Genomic DNA, 19827 nt, shown 5'->3' with positions numbered 1-19827 from the left:
TTATTTCACAAAAGCAATGTATTAAAAGAAACATACATACATGACTGAGCTCTACAAGGATTATAAGAAATATGAAATAAAAAAACACTGAAAATGTGGCATGTGTAGTATACATTTAATTGTGAAAAAATAAGCATATGTTGAGAATAAGTTGAGAACTATATCATAAATAAAGTGGTAAGCATGTTTTTGTACTGTAATGCTTCACACTAAGTTCTTACTAAACCTAGAAATGTTACATAAATTCTGGTCCCATCTCCAGTGTCATTTTGAGGGGTCCCTAAAACAGGTGTTTATGAATTATTGTTGTCCAGATGAACAATAATTGGTTATAATACTGTCTGCACAGGAAAATAACAGATTTACACCAAGTCATTATTATAAAAGAAAAGAGGCACTGGCTTTTGGGCACTGCATACATACCGTTTTTTATTTTTGTTTTTAAGTAAAATATAAATGACATATAAATGTCCTATTAGTGTGGTCATCATTTGGATTAGATTGATAATTAATTTTTATCACCACAGGAACAAATATAAGACAAAGAAGTACAAAAAAAAGAGCTGAATATTTACACTTAATTCCACTGTGCACAGTAGTTGCGCAATCTAAAATACTGTAAAGTACAAAGACCCGGCCAGTAATACATATATATGTCCACTTAACATTAAATGAAGGTAGCAAAATGTTTTTCAGTGTAAATTCTAGGAGAGATACCTTTTCTCCACCCTTCAGAGAGATGATCAGTGAATTATGAGTAAAAAGGTCCAAGTCAGCCATGTGACAGCTGTCGCTATATCCAAGTTTATTTATTTATTTTTTAAAGCGGCATACTGCCACATTCAGTGACATCAGTCAAAGGGATTCTCTGGTTTTAAGGTGCTGTTATCAATGTCATGGCAGTTTTTGCCATTCAAGTGTTCCGTGTTGCCGTCGATGCTGTAACAGCCCAGGACCTCTGTAATGGAGGACGCCGTGTACGACGCAGACCTCAGAGCATCAGACTGTATGATGTTGCTTCCGAACTGTATGCGATACTGATTCCAGTGCCTTCTCAAAACCGCTTGGACCTGAGGAAGTTATGGGTAGATGATCTGCTCAGTCAACGGAAATCACTAATAATGCAGCATAAATAATCCATTTCCTCTCTAAAATAGTAACATTTCGGGGAGGGTGTAGTGACCAAAATCATAGTAAAATTAATCAATGTTCAAAGTTGTTGTTTTTTAAAAATATTAATAATTAAATAATAATTAAATTTAGCAAACAACTAAATATAATATTTGTTGTTACAAAAAAAACATTAACAAATGTTAACAAATTTAAACTAAAAAAAAAAAACTAAATAAAAAGTTGCCATAGTAGCATTTATCTTTTATTTTTTTTGTACTTTCTCCTAAAATGTTACTTAAGAAACTAAAACAGAAACTGAAATAAAGAAAAACTATAATAAAATAGTTGATATAGTGACAATAAAAAACAAATACTAAAATAAAATAAAATAAAATAAAAATAAATTATTGCTTTAATAGTATCTCAGTGATACTAAAATAACAAGGGATGTTCCTTAACATTATGGTAATGTATATTTTTGTATACTGTAATTTAAACAATCACATTACAAATGTACATCATCTAATTTGATTATTTTCTCTGGAACACAAACCAAGTGATAGAAGGAGAGTTTATAAATGACAAATTATGTCTGCCATCACTGCCAAAAAGAAAAGTACTGCAAAAACCCCAAAACCCAGAACCACAAAACCAGTCGAAAATGTAGATTTATACATCATCCGAAAGCTGAATAAATAAGATTTCTGTTGGTGTATGGTTTATTATTGATAGGAAAATATTTGGCCGAGATACAACTGTTTGAAAATCTAGAATCTGCAAAACAAATTAAATATTGAGAAAATCGCCTTTAATGTTGGTATATATTTACATTAGGAAATTTACAAAATATCTCCATGGAACGTGATCTTAATATCCTAATGATTTTTGGCATAAAAGAAAAAAAATAATAATTTTGTCCAAAACAATTTATTTTTGGCTATTGCTACAAATATACCCCAGCAAGTTAAGGTTTTGTGGTCAAGGGTCACATTTTCTAAAATTGAAAGCAAACAGCAAACTCTCTACAAACTCTCGTCATACCGACCTCTCCATTTAAGCATATAGGCTGCCTGTATTAACAGCTGTAACCAGTAATATTAGCCATAAAAGCTTCTAAATGCTTCATTACCCCTTTTCCTTGAAAGCAAAGCACAGATATGGAGAATCTGTACCTGCTGTTTAAATCCTAAAAACATTGGCAGATGTCCACATGTACCAATACCAGATGCTTGACTCAAAGGGAACCTGTCCAAATAATTTTGCTTTTGCATTGAGCTGTTTTAAAAGCAACCAGCAATTCATAATTCCTTGCAGTTAAACAGGACATTTTTCATTTTAGCTGGGTAAACACTTACCTCTCCGTTGAAAAAGCAGAAGATTGTGGCCACCAACAGTCCCTTAAAAATAAAATCAGAAATGCATGTCAGCAGTAAATCAGCATAAACTGCTATCTTGCACAGCTAAACTATAATTTCCTCTATTGCAACCTCTTCACTAATCATTTCTTGGATAGCATTGTGTACTGTTCTCCCTTCTGTTTTGACACATTTTTGCAGAGCGAGTGCTCTTGATCTCCACAGAGAGTCATCTGGGATAACACGTCTGTTTTGTTGCATTATTCATTGTGCCGATTCAGCTTGGTCTAGCAGTACCAGCTGTCCAAGGCTTCTCACTTTGCTGTTTTCATCACAACAGAGTAGGGTTGGGCGATATCTCGATATTTAAAATATATCGAGATATTTTTTAAACACGATATGGATTTTGACATTTCGTATATATAGATATATTGTTTATATTTAATTCTGATTCCGCCACTTTGCTTGTTTGCCTTCTCTGTGCTGTGCTCGCTCGCCCCCCACCTCCTTGATTTTCTCCCCCCTCCCCTCGTGTGTACAGAACTAGTCAAAAAAAAAAAAAGGACAACTGGCTCCATTATATGGAGATACTTCAGTTTTAAGACGTCGGGTGAACAGCAGGCAGATGTCTACTGTAGGGTCCTATGATTTCTGCGATGCAGAAAACGCGGACAGAATTACGGAGTTACGGAATTACGGAGTTTGTCAAATTTTTAATTAATTAATCAAAAGTAGGTCATTTCACTGAAATCAAATCGCGATATGGACTAATATCTGCAAATATTAAGCCAGAAAAAGTATTTGTTAATGAATAGCGCAGAAGCGCGTCTTCGTCAAGGCCGGTGACCCACTGGCTGCGTGGCGTTAGCCACAACCATTTCTGCTGCATGTCAGACAGACAGACCAGGCTCTTGTCTTCATGACAACAATATAAACCTTTTTTTACACACCTACACCTACTGATAAAGGACACTGTCAACAGTATTGACGGCAAAATAAAGTGTATAAAGTGTAATATTTGAAAATCGATAATTTTTTTATTTGTAATTACATTTATATCTGAATTTATCTCAACCTATAGACTTTCAAACATCAAAATGTCATGAATAAATATGTATTTGTGTACAAAATGACATATAAACATCTTCCTATTATATTTTGCCTGGAAACGCTTCCAACAGGCTTGCGTGTCGCGTGAAAAATAGGCGTCGGTTCTATTTCGCGCTGTATATTTACCAACAAGTCCCCCCATCTTTAGGTCACGACTGCACCATTGTAACAGACCTTTTTCAAAACTGTAGTCATACTGACCCCAAACGTTTGAATGTATTGTATATTTAAAGAATTGCAATATACAATATACATAATGCAGTATACATTTTGCATCATTATTTGATTTATTGAAATTATATGTTAGGCATTGGCAGAAAAGTTAATTTGGAGCACTGAATGTATAAGTAAGATTCCAGGATGAGAGTGACCATAAACAAATTTGTCTGCTTTATACCTGATAATGCATTAGGATATGCATGATGTAGTCGTAGATTTCAGCAGAAGCGCGCCCCCCAGGTGTGTATGGGAGGAGAACGTACTGGATGCCCAGCAGTGGAACCAGAATGAGCGTGGCACGGACAGCTTTCATATACAGACTAGACTCTGCTTGATGCGTCACTTTCAGTTTGGTGATGAGGACTCGTACGATGTTTAGCAAAAAGAACAAGTTCACCTGGAAGGACAGAATGAATGACAAATGCAAAACAAAAAGATCCCAGCTTGCTGGCAGAAGAGAGTTTCTGTGAAATGTACAGTAGGTAACTTCAAATAGCTTTAGGATCAAGTTAAGTCACCATCTATATAGTGCTTTATAGCTTTACGGTGTTAAAGGGAAAATAGTGTGTTGATAATGCAGGAGGAAAATAGTAAACATCCTGATACATATAAACATTGTGCTCTGCTACTCGAACAAATTCAGATTGGCAAATACAAACTTCTGGATGTAATTTGCACAACAAATACAAACAGATCATAATTAATTTTGCACAAAAATCTGTGTTTTGGAAACAAAAAGGACAAAAACATTCAGATTTCTTACCAGCAGTGCTGCACAGATAGGGCCATGAATAATATATAGCAGAGAAGTATTTGAGCTGATCCAACAACTGCGGATTAGGAAAGAAAGGATTAGCCAAACATTTCACATGGGTCCTAACAGGAGTGTTATTTTGTACAATAATTGCTTTACTTCACATGGATTTAGGTAAGGAACTTGATTTGCATTTTTTTTTTTTTTTAGCTTATAAGAGTATATATAAGAAAAACTGTAATCTCCTACATTAGCAATAATAATTACAAATTCAACTTAAAGCTACAGAACAAGTATACTCACTTATCATTGTAGTAATGACTTCGGGCTACTGCATGTATTGTAGCAGGTATAAGTGGGAAACCTGTGAGATTGAAAGAGGTTAGATTTCATTCATGCAGTAAATGCTGTGAATAAATTGCATTGATTTACTGGAAAACTCACCCCATCCAAGAAGGTAGTACCACATTAAGTGCTGTTTTTCAGCAAAAACTGCCACAACAATGAGTGTGTGCAAGTAAATCCCTTCACAAAGCATCCAGAAGTAGTTGCATCCAAAGGTGTACAGATGGATAAACTGGGATACTTTGCAGCTGATCTAAACCGAAGCAACATGGACATTTAATGATGATTAGCACAGCAGATTGGTGACATCCTGTAATGCTTTTAAATGATCAAAGAAAAATGAAAATACTGTCATCATTCATTCCCCCTTTTGTTCCATAACTCGTTAGTCTGCTGCATTCTATGGCAATAATATATGCAAAAAAAGAAAATTCTCCAAAATTTTCATTGTGATTTCCACAGGAAAAAAATAAATAAATAAGCATATAGGAAGTAGTTGCAACATTATCTCACAATTCTGAATTTTTTCTTGCAATCCTGAGTTTACATTTCATAATTCTGCCTTTATTTTCCTCGCAATCAGAATTGTCCTACAATACTCCATCTCAATTTGTATTCTCTTCTTAGTGAACTAAGTTACTGTCCATACACACTACTCACTGGGTTTTCCTGAACCACTTCTTGGTTGTTTGCCACTGTTGTTAACCAAATGATAGTAATGATGGAGTTTAATACAAAGGACAAGAAAAGGTTTTTGTGCAGGGTAATTCTCTGGCAGCTCAAACTCCTATAAGCACAAAAAAAGACAGCAAATTGATAATTGTGATAAACCATTAAAACATGAACAAGGCAGTTTAAGAGACATTTGGACTTACTTGAAATGAAAGAATATGCCTAGCGAGATGAACAAAGAGGTTAAAGAGAGCCCATGACCTATTAGCGCCAAGTAGAACAAATTCATTGCGGTCTGCAATCACCCAAACAATAGAGTCATGAAGTGTTTATTGTGCAAACCAATTCAAATGTGTTTATATTCAAGTGTTTATAGTGTTCTTGCTCATACCCTGCGTCCTTCATTAGTGAGCAAATTACATCTGGTGAAATTTGTCCATGTGCGGTTACTCTCAGGATGCAAGAACCACTGCCCACTTTCTGTACATGTTTTGGTTACCATTTCTGCAAAGAACCAGAATTAAATCCAAACTTGCTACTAAGAGAAGCATCAATATGGAGTCCAGAGACATAGGGAACAGCTTCATTTGTTATAATAAGTCTTATAAACATTTTAATAGCCATTTAGCCTATGAATTTAGCAGTGAGGGGTAATAGAGTGAAAAAACTGACAATGACGTATTAGGCAGGTGAGTGGAAAGCACTTACACTGGACATTATCTAGGTGAAAATAACCTTAAACTGAACTCTGATATTCACCTGTAGGGTCAAAGTCCTGGAAATAGTCAGGACAGTGCTGCTCAGAGGTGACGCCGGCCTCTGTGTCGTCCCAACACAACCATCCATCCCAGGTCCTGTTGCACACCGGGCCTGCTAGATACAAGGGAAAAAAAAGCCTAAAACATTTATTGGTTTCTATGGAGGTCCTTTTCATTAACCACTGTTAGTTCTAGCCTGTCCCAAAACCTAGTCCCCCATGAGCTATTGATAACTTTCAGTCAGTCACGTGACCGGCTCGAAGCAAAACATCCATAGAACTGCAGCACAATGACAAACGTTGTAAAAACACTTAATGTGCCTTAATATAAAAAGTAATATTAAAAGATCAAATTCAGCATTCAACTATACTGATGATGCGTAGTTTATAGGGGTGTGACGAGACACTTATTCCACAAGACGAGATGAGACACGAGATTGGGTTCACAAAAACGAGACAAGATTTTTTTTTTTTTTTTTTTTTTAAGAAATCGTCAATGATGAAGTCTTTTATTCAACTGAAAAACACAAAATGAAAAAATTTTTGCTGCATTTTGAAATCAACTTGTACTTTATGAAATTAAACATTTATTTTAATTCATTTTAAGCAGTAATGAACATCATGTAAACACTGCAGAAGGTTTTGCCACAAACTCAACTTTAATTGTGCAAGTAACTGCACAAAAATCCCTTTAAAGTGGAAGTGAAGCAGTCAGTCAAGTTTATTATTTCGTAAATTGATTTCCACTTTAATAAAAAAGTATATATAATAAACACTAATATTTCACAGCTGTCCTGCCACCCAGTGCGGCCAAATGCACTCTGCCTAACAGAACAAATATGAGCCACCTGAGACTTTGTGTGTTTTTGCTGTACTAAGTAGACAGCATGACAAAAACTTCTGTCACAGTTTGCAATATATACTCTGTGAGGGGCTTATTGAACATCTAATTTAATTATCATTGTTATATATCATACATTTTGCACAACACATTTGAGCTACAGTGCTTTAACATGTTTTTTCATTGAAATTATACATATCAGCTGATTGTCAGGACACATAATAATATAACTTCGTAATCTCAGCCTTGTAAAAACTCTAATACAGGCACAGTATGTAAAGTGTCTACCTATTTTGTGTTGACTGTTGTCCTTCACAATCTTCTGATAGCACTCAAACTGTGCCGTCACAATCTTGTTCCTGGTAACACTGATGTCATGGTACACATTTTGAGGATGTTGTTGCTGGCTTTCGTTTACCTCAGGACTGGCTAGAACAATGAACTACAAACAACAGGCACATTAGACAAGTAATGTCTGAGAACAGGTTCATTTAAATCAAGCTTCTTTCCTTAGATGTTCATTTCCTTAGAACCTTATGCGTTTGTTCTTTAAGATACTGTATATATGGGACGGAGTAAAAAAATAATAATAATAATAAAAAAAAAAACCTTTGTAAAAGTTTCCTTATAGTAACTTTGGTAAATGAAAGTATGTATGCAGAAAACAATAATAATTGTTTGTTTTTGACATTTTTAGTAGATTTGTTTTTTTTATATGTCTTTATATCTTAATTTTTATTTTAGTTTGTTATTGTAGTATATCTAGTTAAACTAAAAAAGTGTTGCTTTTGCAACTAGCTTTAAAAAGTTATATTTTATTTCCGTCAGCGCTTATTTTAAGTAACTAAAATGTATATTATGGTTTTAGTTTCAATTTAATTTGACTTACTATAATTACCCTGCTCCGAACAGGTAAACTCATTTACTCACTAGTTCGCTTTTACAGCCTCTCAAACATATTCTTGTCAAAAGCTTTGTAAGGGTGACATTAATTTGTGAAGATTTTCATGATGAACAAAATGCATATGAATCATGAACTTTTATTGGTCACAGAGCATATTTATGCAATAATCCAAAAGCCAATGAAAAAATCCTATTGAGTTTTTTAGTAGATGGAACCAGGGTGATGTTAATTTTAGGGTTGGCCTAAAAAAATACATTATCACTGCAGCACTCAGTATTTTAAAACAAGAAATCTTATACATGTTTATAAAAATGAGGCAAGAAATGGTTCACCTCTGTGACCGATCCCAGCAGAAACAGACAGATCACCCAGCAGCTAGCTGTCATCTTCACTGGCATTTCTAACGACCCACGATCGATCTGCAAGGAAGGTATAAATGTCAATAAAACACTGTGCACAGTTCTAAGGGATCTTATGCTGTTATTGACACAAACAAAAGTACCGGTCTTCTTTTCTAGCCTATTGCAAACATAGACCCACACCCGCCATGCATAAACATACAGAGACACATGCACAAATTCATTTGAACAACTACTCTCTGATGGTTACTTCAGTTCTTAAAGCACTTATTAAGATAACAATATAATTGTGTTAATGCAAATGAATCATAAATAATCATAAGTTTTCAATCAGTTCACTTAAATAGACTGTTTGAACTGATTAACATCATATGCACTGCATGTGTCTAATGGGGTAAATAAGTCTCATGACAAATCCTCAACTTAACTGACAAATAAAATCATTGTAATATTCAGATTTCTCAACTATATCACCAAAACCATTGTAAATACAGCTTGAATATTCACTTCTTATCACTAGAATTGTTATTTTTCAAAGTTTGTGATTCTAGCTAGGTCAGGCACACACTTTAACCTAGATCGTGCTGTTTGTTTAAAATCCCAGTGGTTTAGTCACTGAGGGACCCTCATACGCAATAGAAAATATTGTGTAAAAAAAAAGAATAGCTGATGTGAAGAAACATTCTCAGATATTACTAAATAATGTACCATGATTGCTGACTTGGAAGTTATCTATGTCTTCAGGTCTGTTTGGACTTATGCTACTCATTGGGTCACACTCTTGCAGGAGTGAAGAGAAAGCGAAGGAGGGTTTGGCAAATTAGAGACAGATGGTAAAGGCAGTCATTATGTTACCCACAATGCAGCATATCATGAAACAGCACTGGCTGATCCCAAGAACCACTGCTTGTAGCTGCATCATTGGCTGCAGCTGAAATAATGGTGTTTCCTTTTCCATTTGAGGGAATAAACACAAGTTAGAGCCTTTGTGAGCCATTCTGCAGGCTGGTCGTGCTGATATCTGTCCTCTACTGGTATCTGCACTATTTTATCTTCCGTTGATCGTAGTACTTGAACAAATAGCAGTATTTTTCCCTTGCTGATGAAATCTCTGAGTAAAAGCACATGGGAGGAAACTGGATACTTGTTGTGGTCATTTTAACTGCTTGAATTTGACACAGATAAATCATCTCAGTTCTCAGGAGATGAGGCGAGATGGAGCTAGTTCAGTTTGTGCTTTTTAGTCTATGTTTCATATTTGTTTTTAAAATGTTGGGTTTACAAAAAAAATTGTTTACTTTTTTAACACAATAACATACACATACAATCTACTAGTGGTAAAAATTGTATTTCATTTAATAATATTAGATTATTACACAGTATTTATTTAATGTAATATTTACTAAATTATAAATAATTCATATAGAAATTCATAAATGTATAAAAAATATGTAATACTACTTAAGAATTTAATACTAATAAAAAGACTGCTTTAGACGACAACTTATTGATTGTGTAATCCTCTTATTTTTCACAAATAAAAAAATTGTTACAAATATTACTCAAAAAGGGTATTATTACTCTGTGTAAGTGTATTCTTGGAATAATAATAATAATAAATATAAAAATAATAATAATTTGAACTGTTAAATAGAGAACGTAAACTAATAAAGATTGAATGGGAGCCCAAAATTAATACGCTATACGCGAACAGTTTAAAACGATTCAGTTCGATTTGGTGAAATGGTTAAAAAAGATCCAGTTACATCGAATGATTAATTCGCGAACCGGATATGACAAACTGCTTTGTTTTGAACTGTCTTACAACAGACACGGAAGATAAGACATAAAGTCGTAGTTTTTGCTAGTTTTGGACCAAAATGTATTTTCGATGCTTCAAAAAATTCTAACTGACCCTCTGATGTCACATGGACCACTTTGATTATGTTTTTCTTACCTTTCAGGACATGGACAGTATACCGTACACACAGCTTCAATGGAGGGACTGAGAGCTCTCGGACTAAATCTAAAATATCTTAAACTGTGTTCCAAAAATAAGGTCTTACGGGTTTGGAAAACATTGAAGTTTTAAAATGTAACTAATATAATACTCGAATTAAATTGGATATTTTGGATACCACCATTAAATTGTTTTTATTATTATTTTACTGATTACGTTCAACTGTTAGGCCTACTTTATAGACCATGCCTCTCTTGGCAGTGGGCATGTAAAACACCCCAAGTAGCAAGGTTTTTATTTACGGGAGAAAAAAAGGCTGTCTACTGGCACCAAGTAAGCCTCTTTGGATATAATAACGAGTGAAAATAGTTAGGTTATATACATGCTTCGGTGCAGAAGGAAGCCGTGAGCCTCGGTAAATTGGCGAGCAGATTAGGCAAATGACCGCCTATTAGACATCTTAATCAGCTCACTGTTTTTTTTGTTTTTTTTTTTGCATCACTTATAGCTCTCAAACCTTTAAAATACAGTTTAGGAAGATGTATGTAACACAGTCGTTAGCTTTGGTTAACTATTGAAGCCTTTTCTCTTGTCAAACGGTTCAACGTGATCGCCAAATTTGGGTGCAGATTCATTTCCCTGCTCCCAAGTCATAAAACTCATATCTCCAATAAAACATGATTTTGGGGAAATGTTGTTTTAATGTTGGTATACAACAGTATATGGTAGCAATATAAAGTATAATAGCAACTTTAACAATACAATTTTGATTAACCAAAAAAATATGCTTTTTTTTTCCTGAAAAATAATGATTTTGGAGATACGAGGATTCCACCCGATAGCGACAATATGCGAGCACATATAAAGTCATCAGAATTAATTCTTTACTTGTATCCACAATATTTTTCCCTGTATTTCACTAGTACTGTAGTGAACATGTTGACATTCTTTAACTTTTGCTCTGATCAAAATACATTTGTATTGTTGTCACTGGAGGAGTTAAATCTTTCATGTTCCACATCAGGTGGAGTACAATTCAGAATAAGCAGGAAATAATCAAGGCTAAGCGCACGCACTCCTCTGAGTAATGACCAATCATCTCAATCCTTACTTAGCCAACAAACGGAAATCCAATAATGCTTCCTTTAATAAAACTTGTTGGGGCCATTACTCGTAAGTGAAAATGACACTATTCCCTGCAAACAGGCAATCTGATAAATGGCTAAGCATTCCCGACTATTTCACTTGTGTGTAACCTTATTATAGTTGCAATCGATAAACAAAATTAACTTTCTTTTTTGTAACTTGCAACCCTTGTGTATTTTTGCATAAGGGCAGCAGCTGTCTTTGGACCAGACATTCCCGGCTGTAATCTGTCACCTGATTTGCACATAACAGCCCAAATCCCTCAGGGCCAGTTCACTCCTTTACACACTCACTCCACCCCTTTGTTTTGTTAAGGCAACTCAAACCCTCAAATTATCCTTTCTTGTCTTTCCACTCTTGATTATTTATTTATTTATTAATTTTTTGGTTTGCAGCTGAAATGTATTAGCTGGTCATGAAAATGAAGCCAACATTGCCTCACAGCTTGCCTTGGGCACAACCAGATGTTGAGCTTTACAAAGCAAATCATAATGAAGTCATGCAGATGCTGGAGAACACGACTGGCGATGCTGTCAGACAGAAATCTGCTCTGAATTGTTTTATAAGGCCTAAGTAGGAGGGTGGGTTGTAGAACAGGCCTTTAGAAAATAGCAAGCTTTTACTTTCTCTGATCCCTGTGCCATTCCTCACCCCTACACAACTATCCGTTACATGTGCAATAACACATATGATGGTATCAGTTTTTCTGCTTTGTAGGCAGTCATGGCTGTGATGCCTGTAACAGGTAAAAAAAAAAAAAAAAAAATTGTAATAATTTTTTTTTTTAATTTTTGGCATGTCTTGTACCATCTCTGACAGTACTGCAGTGGTTCATAGCTGATTGTTCTTTTTTATTTCAGTATTGTTTTTTCTTTATCATACAAAAGTAAATAAAAAATAAAATCTTCAAACTTCAAACTTCAAAATGTAAAATGTGCAAAATTATTATCAGAATTATTACTATACACCATTTTTATTCATGTTGCACTAATATTTATACAAATCTAGGCTAATAAGATGACTCTTATTTTCACCAAAGCTGCATTTATTTGTATCAAAAATACAATACATTTTTTATCTATTTTAATGTATTTTAAAATGTAATTTATTCAGGTTATGTCAAATCTGAATTTTCAGCATAATTTTCAGCAAACATCCATTTTTATGCCACAAACCACCTGTTGAGAACCACTGTAGGCACGCTTGTCAAATTCGTTTTTTTATTAAATAAACATAATAATGTTTTTCCATGTCAATTTATGATGGTTTCAACAAAAGCAGCTAATGCAGTGACAATATGAGGGATTATGTAAACCCGAGCATCAGGTTTGTCTAGATAGCTGCAGGATATTACAAAAGAGGGTGTGAAAACATACACTGTAACACAAGCTGAGGAATATACTAGTACTTTAACTTAAAATAGAGCCAGAGAGTATGAAAGGCAGCATATAAAAAGTAGAGGATTAAGTAGAAAAACGTATGAATTATTAATTCAGACTGAAAGCTACACCAGCATCTGCCAAATCAGGTCAGCAAACTGCTGTTATGAAACCCAGCAGCTAACAACCTGGACAAATCTCTGAATGTTAATGCTCAGTAATGTGAACCACCCTTTCCTGCCTAATACAGCTGAATATGCAGAACTCTAAGGGTGACCATTACCCTGCAGTGTGGCTACTGATACAAACAGCCCAAGGAGAACAGAAATAAAACAGGGTGGCAAAGCCAGTCATATATAGTTACAGAAATACACATTTAAAAATAAAGCCATCGCAAGCTGCTCCAGAATAACAACTGCAGAGTAAATACACATTTAAAGCTATTATGGGGCTCAAATCATAATCCATCTCCAAATTGTTTCCCCTGTTTGTCATAACTTGCTCCCTGTTTGATGAACATTTTTAATTCATGCTGTGACTTTACTTTGAATTTAATTTCTTTGAATTGGATGCTGAACAACTCATGCTGAACAACTCATGCAAAAATGCATGTAAATATAATGGTATCTGCTGACACGATTCAAATATTCAAGTGTTTAGCTGACAGCATATTCTAACCTTTAGTGCGTAAGATTGGTGCGCAAAATTCCTTTGAAAATATATATGCTAAAAACACAGTTCTTTCTAGTATTATGCGTGTGTGCATTATTCAAAGAATGTAACACAGATGACCATATGCAAGCTTATCACGTAGCTTGCTCTTGCAAGGAATGTATTTTTGTTTGAAGGAATAGTTCACCCAAAAATTACAATTTGCTTAAAATGTACTCACCTTCAGGCCATCCAAGTTCTCGATTAATTTATTTCTTCATCTGAACCAATTTGGAGAAATATATTAATACATCCCTTGCTCACCAGTGGATCTTCTGCAGTAAATGGGTACCGTCAGAATGGCAGTCCAGACAGCTGATAAAAACATCACAATAAACCACAAGTAATCCACATGACTCCAGTCCACTGATTAATATAAAAACGTGCGTTTGTCAGAAAGAAATCCATCATTATGGTTTTTAACTATAAACTTTTTATGCTTCTGGCTAAACTTCCAGTCCATAATCCATGATAATGTTTAATCCGGTGAAAAATTCATCTCTTGTTGTTTTGCACATCAAAATCCACCAACATATTTGTTTAGAACTGTTTTCACTCATAGAGAGGGCTTGATATGTGCATATTTTTTTTCCTGATTCATACTATCACTACAGAAAGCAATGTTATGGATAGGGCTCATATTTTATCCAGAACAGCAATGCTTTAAATTTGAAAAAAGTCTTTCACTTTCACAGCTTTTCACTTCACAATACATTAACTGATGGCCTGGAGTCAGTTGATTATTGTGATGTTTTTATCAGCTCTTTGAACTCTTTATTCTGACAGCACCCATTCATTTCTTATGGAGAAACACTCATCTACATTTTGCAAGGCCTTAGGGTACGCAAATGTTCTTGGTGAAATATTACTTAATATTACTTATTACTTAAAACATTCACCAAATCTGAATTAAATAAATAATAATAAAAATTAACAAATTAAAAATTCCCCCTGTGCATTTCAGCACATTTAGCATCTGGTTGAGTTCTGTAAAAAGTAAATGTTCTTACTTTGGTCAGTTGGATGCTAAACAACTCAACAAAATGCATGTAAATAAAATGGTATCAGCTGGCATGATTCAGATATTCAAGTGTTTAGTTGACAACGTATTGTAACTTGTAGTGTTTTTATGGATGCTAAAAATAGCTATCTCTAGTTTACATATAAAGCAAAGATGCTCATAGTAGCTCTTGCAATGATTCATTTAATTTGTATTTAATTTTATTTTTTAATGAAGCATCAAGGGCTAAAACGACTGATTTTGCATGTACCAATAAGTCAAAGAGAAGGAACAGGTCTCCTTTTTTTCACATGGCTCTTTTTTTTAATGCATAAACAAACTGAACTTTCTCAAACCACAGGCACAGAACCTCTACCCTCTTGTGATTCTGGGTCAAACCAAAATGAACTGCTATTTTATCTAATTCACTGCTAGGAAATCTAACCAAACAGATGCAAATGTATTCCCAATATGTTAAAACTAGACAGCAGAAATACCTTAGGGGAACTATTGTGTTCACAGAAGACTTTTATCCAAAGACATCCTGCGGTGTATATACAGCTAGTTCTGTGTCTAGCATGTAAAACATCTTCCCCTGCAGGCCATAACCCAGGACCAGAAGAGTTCTGCCCCTGCAGGCCACCAGTCTGCGCTCCGAGGATTCCTCTGAGCTATGAAAATAAAACTCGGAACCTGATCACATTCACTCCTATTTTTAAACCTGCAGACCTTCAGCCTGTACCCTCCAGGACTAGAAAAGGCATGTGCAAGGTCCTGAACTTGAACTGCAGGCGACTTTGCTGCTTACAGGAGAGAGCTGCATTAGTGGTTTAGCACAAAAGGTTACGGTCCGTTTAGATATGCAACTCCGCTAACACTTTCATCAAGTTTCGTGAGAAGTAAACAAAAGCAAGCAATTAAGGGGAAGAGAGGAGAAAGTTCAAATTAGAAGAGTAAGATCCAGTTCCACTTGGTGCCCCTAAATCATTCCGTGAAAAATTGTTTGGCAGACACCTGATAACCCAAGAATGACCCACTTGGAAGTGGGTCGGCTCTAATTTATCCACATATGTCACTTCCCAGGATCCCCCACACTCATGGTGGCAGAAGCCACTAAATCTTAAAGCCCCTGTCAGTTTGTTTTGTGTATATCAGCTTTAAACACTCATTCTGAAGCTCTGTTTATATTTCCACTGTCCAGTCAACCAACACCAGCCCTTCAGCTCTAAGGTCCATTTTTAAAAATGCTACCATGCCATTCACTCTGTGTCATCAGCGACATGTTTGGCCATGATTATTCATACTGCAGGACAGACCCAGCTGCCACTATCCATAGGAATAATCATATAAAGCTGTTATTTGTAGTCATGTTTATAGTGAACTGTTCCTGATATCTAGTGTGGAGGATGGCTGATAGTGGATGAAAGGCCAATGTACAATGGGGTCCAAGTGTCTGAGAAAACGGAATACTTCTTAGAAATTTAACTTTTTTTATGTATTAATTTAATATAAAATGTATTATATAATTATTTAATACAATTATTTTACAATATTCAAATTAATAATTTCAATGCAAATTATGTTATGTGAAATATTAAAGTGGAAACGTATTCTAAAAAATTTCCATGTATGAATTAAATAGGTTAGGTTAATATTTTCAAAGTGGTCTCCCAGTGGACCTCACTGTAAATATTTTATGATACCAAATAAGATTTTCACAAAATCACAGAATATTTATTTGACAGAATATTGACTCAAAATTGCTAAAGAATACATGGGAAATTTATTTGGGCAGTGGACAGACACATTTTTTATGCCGTCTGCTCAACAAAGCTACATTTATTTGATAAAAATCCAGTAAAATGAGTAATACTGTGAAATATTATTATGATTTAAAGGAACTGTTTCCTATTTTAGTATATTTATTTTAAAATGCCAGTTATTACTATGATGGCAAAGCTGAACTTTTAGAAGCTATAACTTCAGCCTTCAATTTCACATGATCCTTTAGAAATCATTCTAATATGCAAATTTGGTGCTTGATTATTAATAACGGTTCTTTCTTTCTTAGTGTCAATGTTGAATACAGTTTTTTTGTGGAAACCTTGATACATTTTGTGCTTTTATGAATAGTTCAAGCAGCAAATATCTGATCACTTTTTGATCAATTTAACTCATCCTTGCAGTTGTCTTTTTCTTTTGTTCTTTCTATTTTTTATTTATTTTTTATTTTTTATTATTTAATTGTTATTTAGTTAATATTTGCTTACCCCCAACTTGTAACTGAGTGGTAGTGTATCATGGTTTCCACGAAAACATGAAGAAACATACGTCGGTCTAACTAGTGTATACAGGACTAGTGTATACAGGACTAACTAGTGTATAAGGTTATACCTAAAGCAACAATTCTCTACCAAGCATCTCATCTCAATAAACCAATGTGATAATACTGACTAGTGAATGAAATTGATGTGATGGAAAGAACTGCTTAATAGCAGGCTGTGCTTGCCGCATTTCAATGACATAAAACCTAATGAATCTGGAGAGAGGAAATTAAACGGTCCTATTAGCCAGACAATTTAACACCTGAAACAAGGCACCGAATCCCTGACCGTAATACATTTTAATTGTATTTTTTGCATCATTTCAAGGCATCTAATCATCAACTCTGACATTGCTGCTAATAAAAAATGCAAGACGTATCATGGCCTGTCTTGTGCTGGTGAAAACATTTACTTTGCAAATGCTCAAGGGTGTTTTGAGCTCACATGTATCTAATTATGACCCTTGTGCACAAATTCTATTAATCCAACCAGTGAGACTTTAGGCTTTTACACTGAGGACAGGATTGTGATAGCTATGTTTGCAGTAAAACATTCTGGCATAGTTTACTTTCTGCTCTCCATGTTTCCGTGACGGAGGTAAGGGGTGAACTATGGTAATGGCAGCTTTGTTCCAATGACTTTAAATCCTCCTTGAAAGCAGCACTCAACCCTGACAAGCACATGCTTTGTGGCTCTGCATTGAGATCCACATAATAGGCTCTCAAACAGTGAAGCTAAATAATTGATTCCCTTTTAAAAGCACAATCTATGCTCTTTAACATATTCTGTGTGAGGATTAATTGGCTTTTCGTGATCTAAGTAACAAATCCTCTTTCATAAGGTCCGTTTGCCAGCTAGGAATCCCTAGACACAAACTTTTCATTTTGCAGCTGATGCAGCTGAATCCATAGAACAAATTGTTCATACCTCAGCACTATGTATAAAGTCTGATTATTAAAATAAGCGATATTAGAGAGTGCTTGTCTATGAAAAACTCGCCACCATGATTCTAGGATATTATGGTGTTTAACAGAGCTTTACTATGCCTTTGCTAAGGTATTCTGAGTGGTTTTACCATGTTTATGTGCCCTTACTCTCTGGTAGTGTGGTCAGGTTGGTCTATGATAGTGCATGACTCAAGGTATTATAGCATAAATGGTGCATTAATTATGCTCCATAAATGAATCTTTAGATTTGGAAGTTTAAGATTCGTAATCGTAAGTATGAGCTATAATAATTTATGTTTGCATTTGCAATTATTTGAGATTAGAGTTCCAAGCAACAGGAATAACAAAATTTCACATGAAAGATCTTCAGAAGATATTGCACATCAAACAGTGTCATTGCATCATATGAGTGAAATCTATAAAAATCATTTGAGCAATCTTTCTTTCATTGGCTTCACAGTATTTCATGTATAAGTGGCTGATTATGTATCCATGTGTCCAAAAACCACAAATACCAAGACTATCTGTTGGCTAATTATCACATTTTTTCCTCCTTGGAGAGATTGTCAGACCCCTTAAGTCAGGTGTCAAAAGACCTTGGTGTTATGATACTGTTTTTTGTCCTCTCAGTTCCTGGCAGTGATGTAGGCTGTAAGGTTTTGGAATAATAAAGAAGTACAACAGTTCTTAGACTGAATGGAAAATAAATATATTTAGAGATGCCCAAAATAATTACTAGCAAATTCAGTTTAGGATTGACAAATTATATATATGAAAGAATTCCCTTTTTTTACAGATTAGTAAAATTAAATAAATAAATAATATGACAAATATAATTACTATAAAAAAATCTGGCACTACTGATCCAAATTCAAACTTGAAGTGGATTTCGACATATTTTGTGATACTTAGTTTTCAGATGTATGATTGTAATGACATTTGTCACTTTTTGTGATAAACGTTAAGTTGGAATTTTGTTTGCGAAGTAATCTGAAGAAACCGATTGTTTCTCATTTAAAAAGCAAAATAATTTAATTTTTATTTTTTGTTCTTTGTTTGTGTTTTGTTTTTGTTTTTTAAAGAACGATTTTTCATTATGCTATCTATGCTTGACATGATGGTAATGACAACATATAGGGTTCGATCGATCTGTTATAAAATATTGCAGTTTGTACATACAAATTAAAATAATTATCAATTTGTAAGTTTAATCAAGTTTTGACCATTCTAATATTGAATACACACATGGACAAATGTGATCTCACACACAAATCGCATTAGCGGAGTTAAGAAATTACGGGAACACAAGAGCCAAACTGCCCATTATGACGTTTCAGAAATTTCAGAAATCATCAACAGTCTAATTGACAAAAAGGACAAAAACAAATAAACTATATAACATGACACGAAGGCCATTTGACTGCAGCTGCACTTGGTAAATTAATTCCCTGTATGACTATATATAATTCACTATTAGTCATTTATACCAAGCGAATCCTTACCTGTGGATTAAATCCAAGGTGTTCTGGAGATGTTCTGGTAAAAACGAACGCGCAAGTCTTGTAATTTAAAAACACAAACAGTCATTACTTTGCTTCGCGACGTCACGATGGCATGAAACAATGTAACAATATCAGAGCTCGAGATGAAAGAGCGCGCGAGACGCGCAGCTTGTGAATGACTACGGCTGTCAGGCTGAAAGATATTCAGTGTAGTAGCTTCCTGTTACATCATCAATGCTTATCCCCGCCTCAATGGCGCACAGGAGCTTTCCTTACACTGTTTGCGTTATTTAAAATGATAAGGGTTGTCCTTGTTACTAGTAGTGATTAATTTTAATGAACAAATCCACTTACTGAAGGTGGAATAAGTGGTTCGGTTCATAATTATTTGCTTGTAATAATGTGTAATTCACTGTTATTACTAATTAC

At 34.6% G+C, this 19827-nt stretch overlaps 1 protein-coding gene across 2 annotated transcripts; it reads right to left on the bottom strand.

Moving 5' to 3' along the window:
- Positions 1 to 793: 793 nt before the first annotated feature.
- LOC113053700 (calcitonin gene-related peptide type 1 receptor-like) lies at positions 794 to 19632 on the bottom strand. Of its 2 annotated transcripts, none has more exons than XM_026218961.1 (13): positions 19399 to 19632; positions 8403 to 8489; positions 7455 to 7608; positions 6328 to 6438; positions 5960 to 6072; positions 5772 to 5863; positions 5557 to 5683; positions 4996 to 5149; positions 4855 to 4915; positions 4561 to 4627; positions 3976 to 4194; positions 2469 to 2510; positions 794 to 1070 (listed from the first exon to the last, which is right to left on the bottom strand). In XM_026218961.1, the coding sequence occupies exons 2-13, from the start codon at positions 8466 to 8468 to the stop codon at positions 852 to 854; spliced, it is 1425 nt and encodes a 474-aa protein (XP_026074746.1). In that variant the 5' UTR covers positions 8469 to 8489; positions 19399 to 19632; the 3' UTR covers positions 794 to 851. The 2 variants fall into 2 exon arrangements, with proteins under 2 accessions (XP_026074746.1, XP_026074745.1); XM_026218960.1 differs by having other exon boundaries at positions 6328 to 6441; positions 19399 to 19630.
- Positions 19633 to 19827: the final 195 nt, after the last annotated feature.

The sequence above is a fragment of the Carassius auratus genome, chromosome 34, assembly GCF_003368295.1.
Source record: "Carassius auratus strain Wakin chromosome 34, ASM336829v1, whole genome shotgun sequence".
Taxonomy (NCBI): Eukaryota; Metazoa; Chordata; class Actinopteri; order Cypriniformes; family Cyprinidae; genus Carassius; species Carassius auratus.
The sequence above is the reverse complement of the archived record's forward strand: the minus strand, read 5'-3'. Positions and strand labels throughout refer to the sequence as shown.

Excerpts from the sequence above, each read along its gene's own strand:
- LOC113053700 (XM_026218960.1), bottom strand. The coding sequence starts at position 8,468 with ATGCCAGTGAAGATGACAGCTAGCTGCTGGGTGATCTGTCTGTTTCTG. Across the intron at positions 5,684-5,771 it reads GGCATATTCTTTCATTTCAA|GAGTTTGAGCTGCCAGAGAA; the intron begins GTAAGTCCAAAT and ends TTGTGCTTATAG. Across the intron at positions 4,628-4,854 it reads AGTCATTACTACAATGATAA|TTGTTGGATCAGCTCAAATA; the intron begins GTGAGTATACTT and ends CCTAATCCGCAG.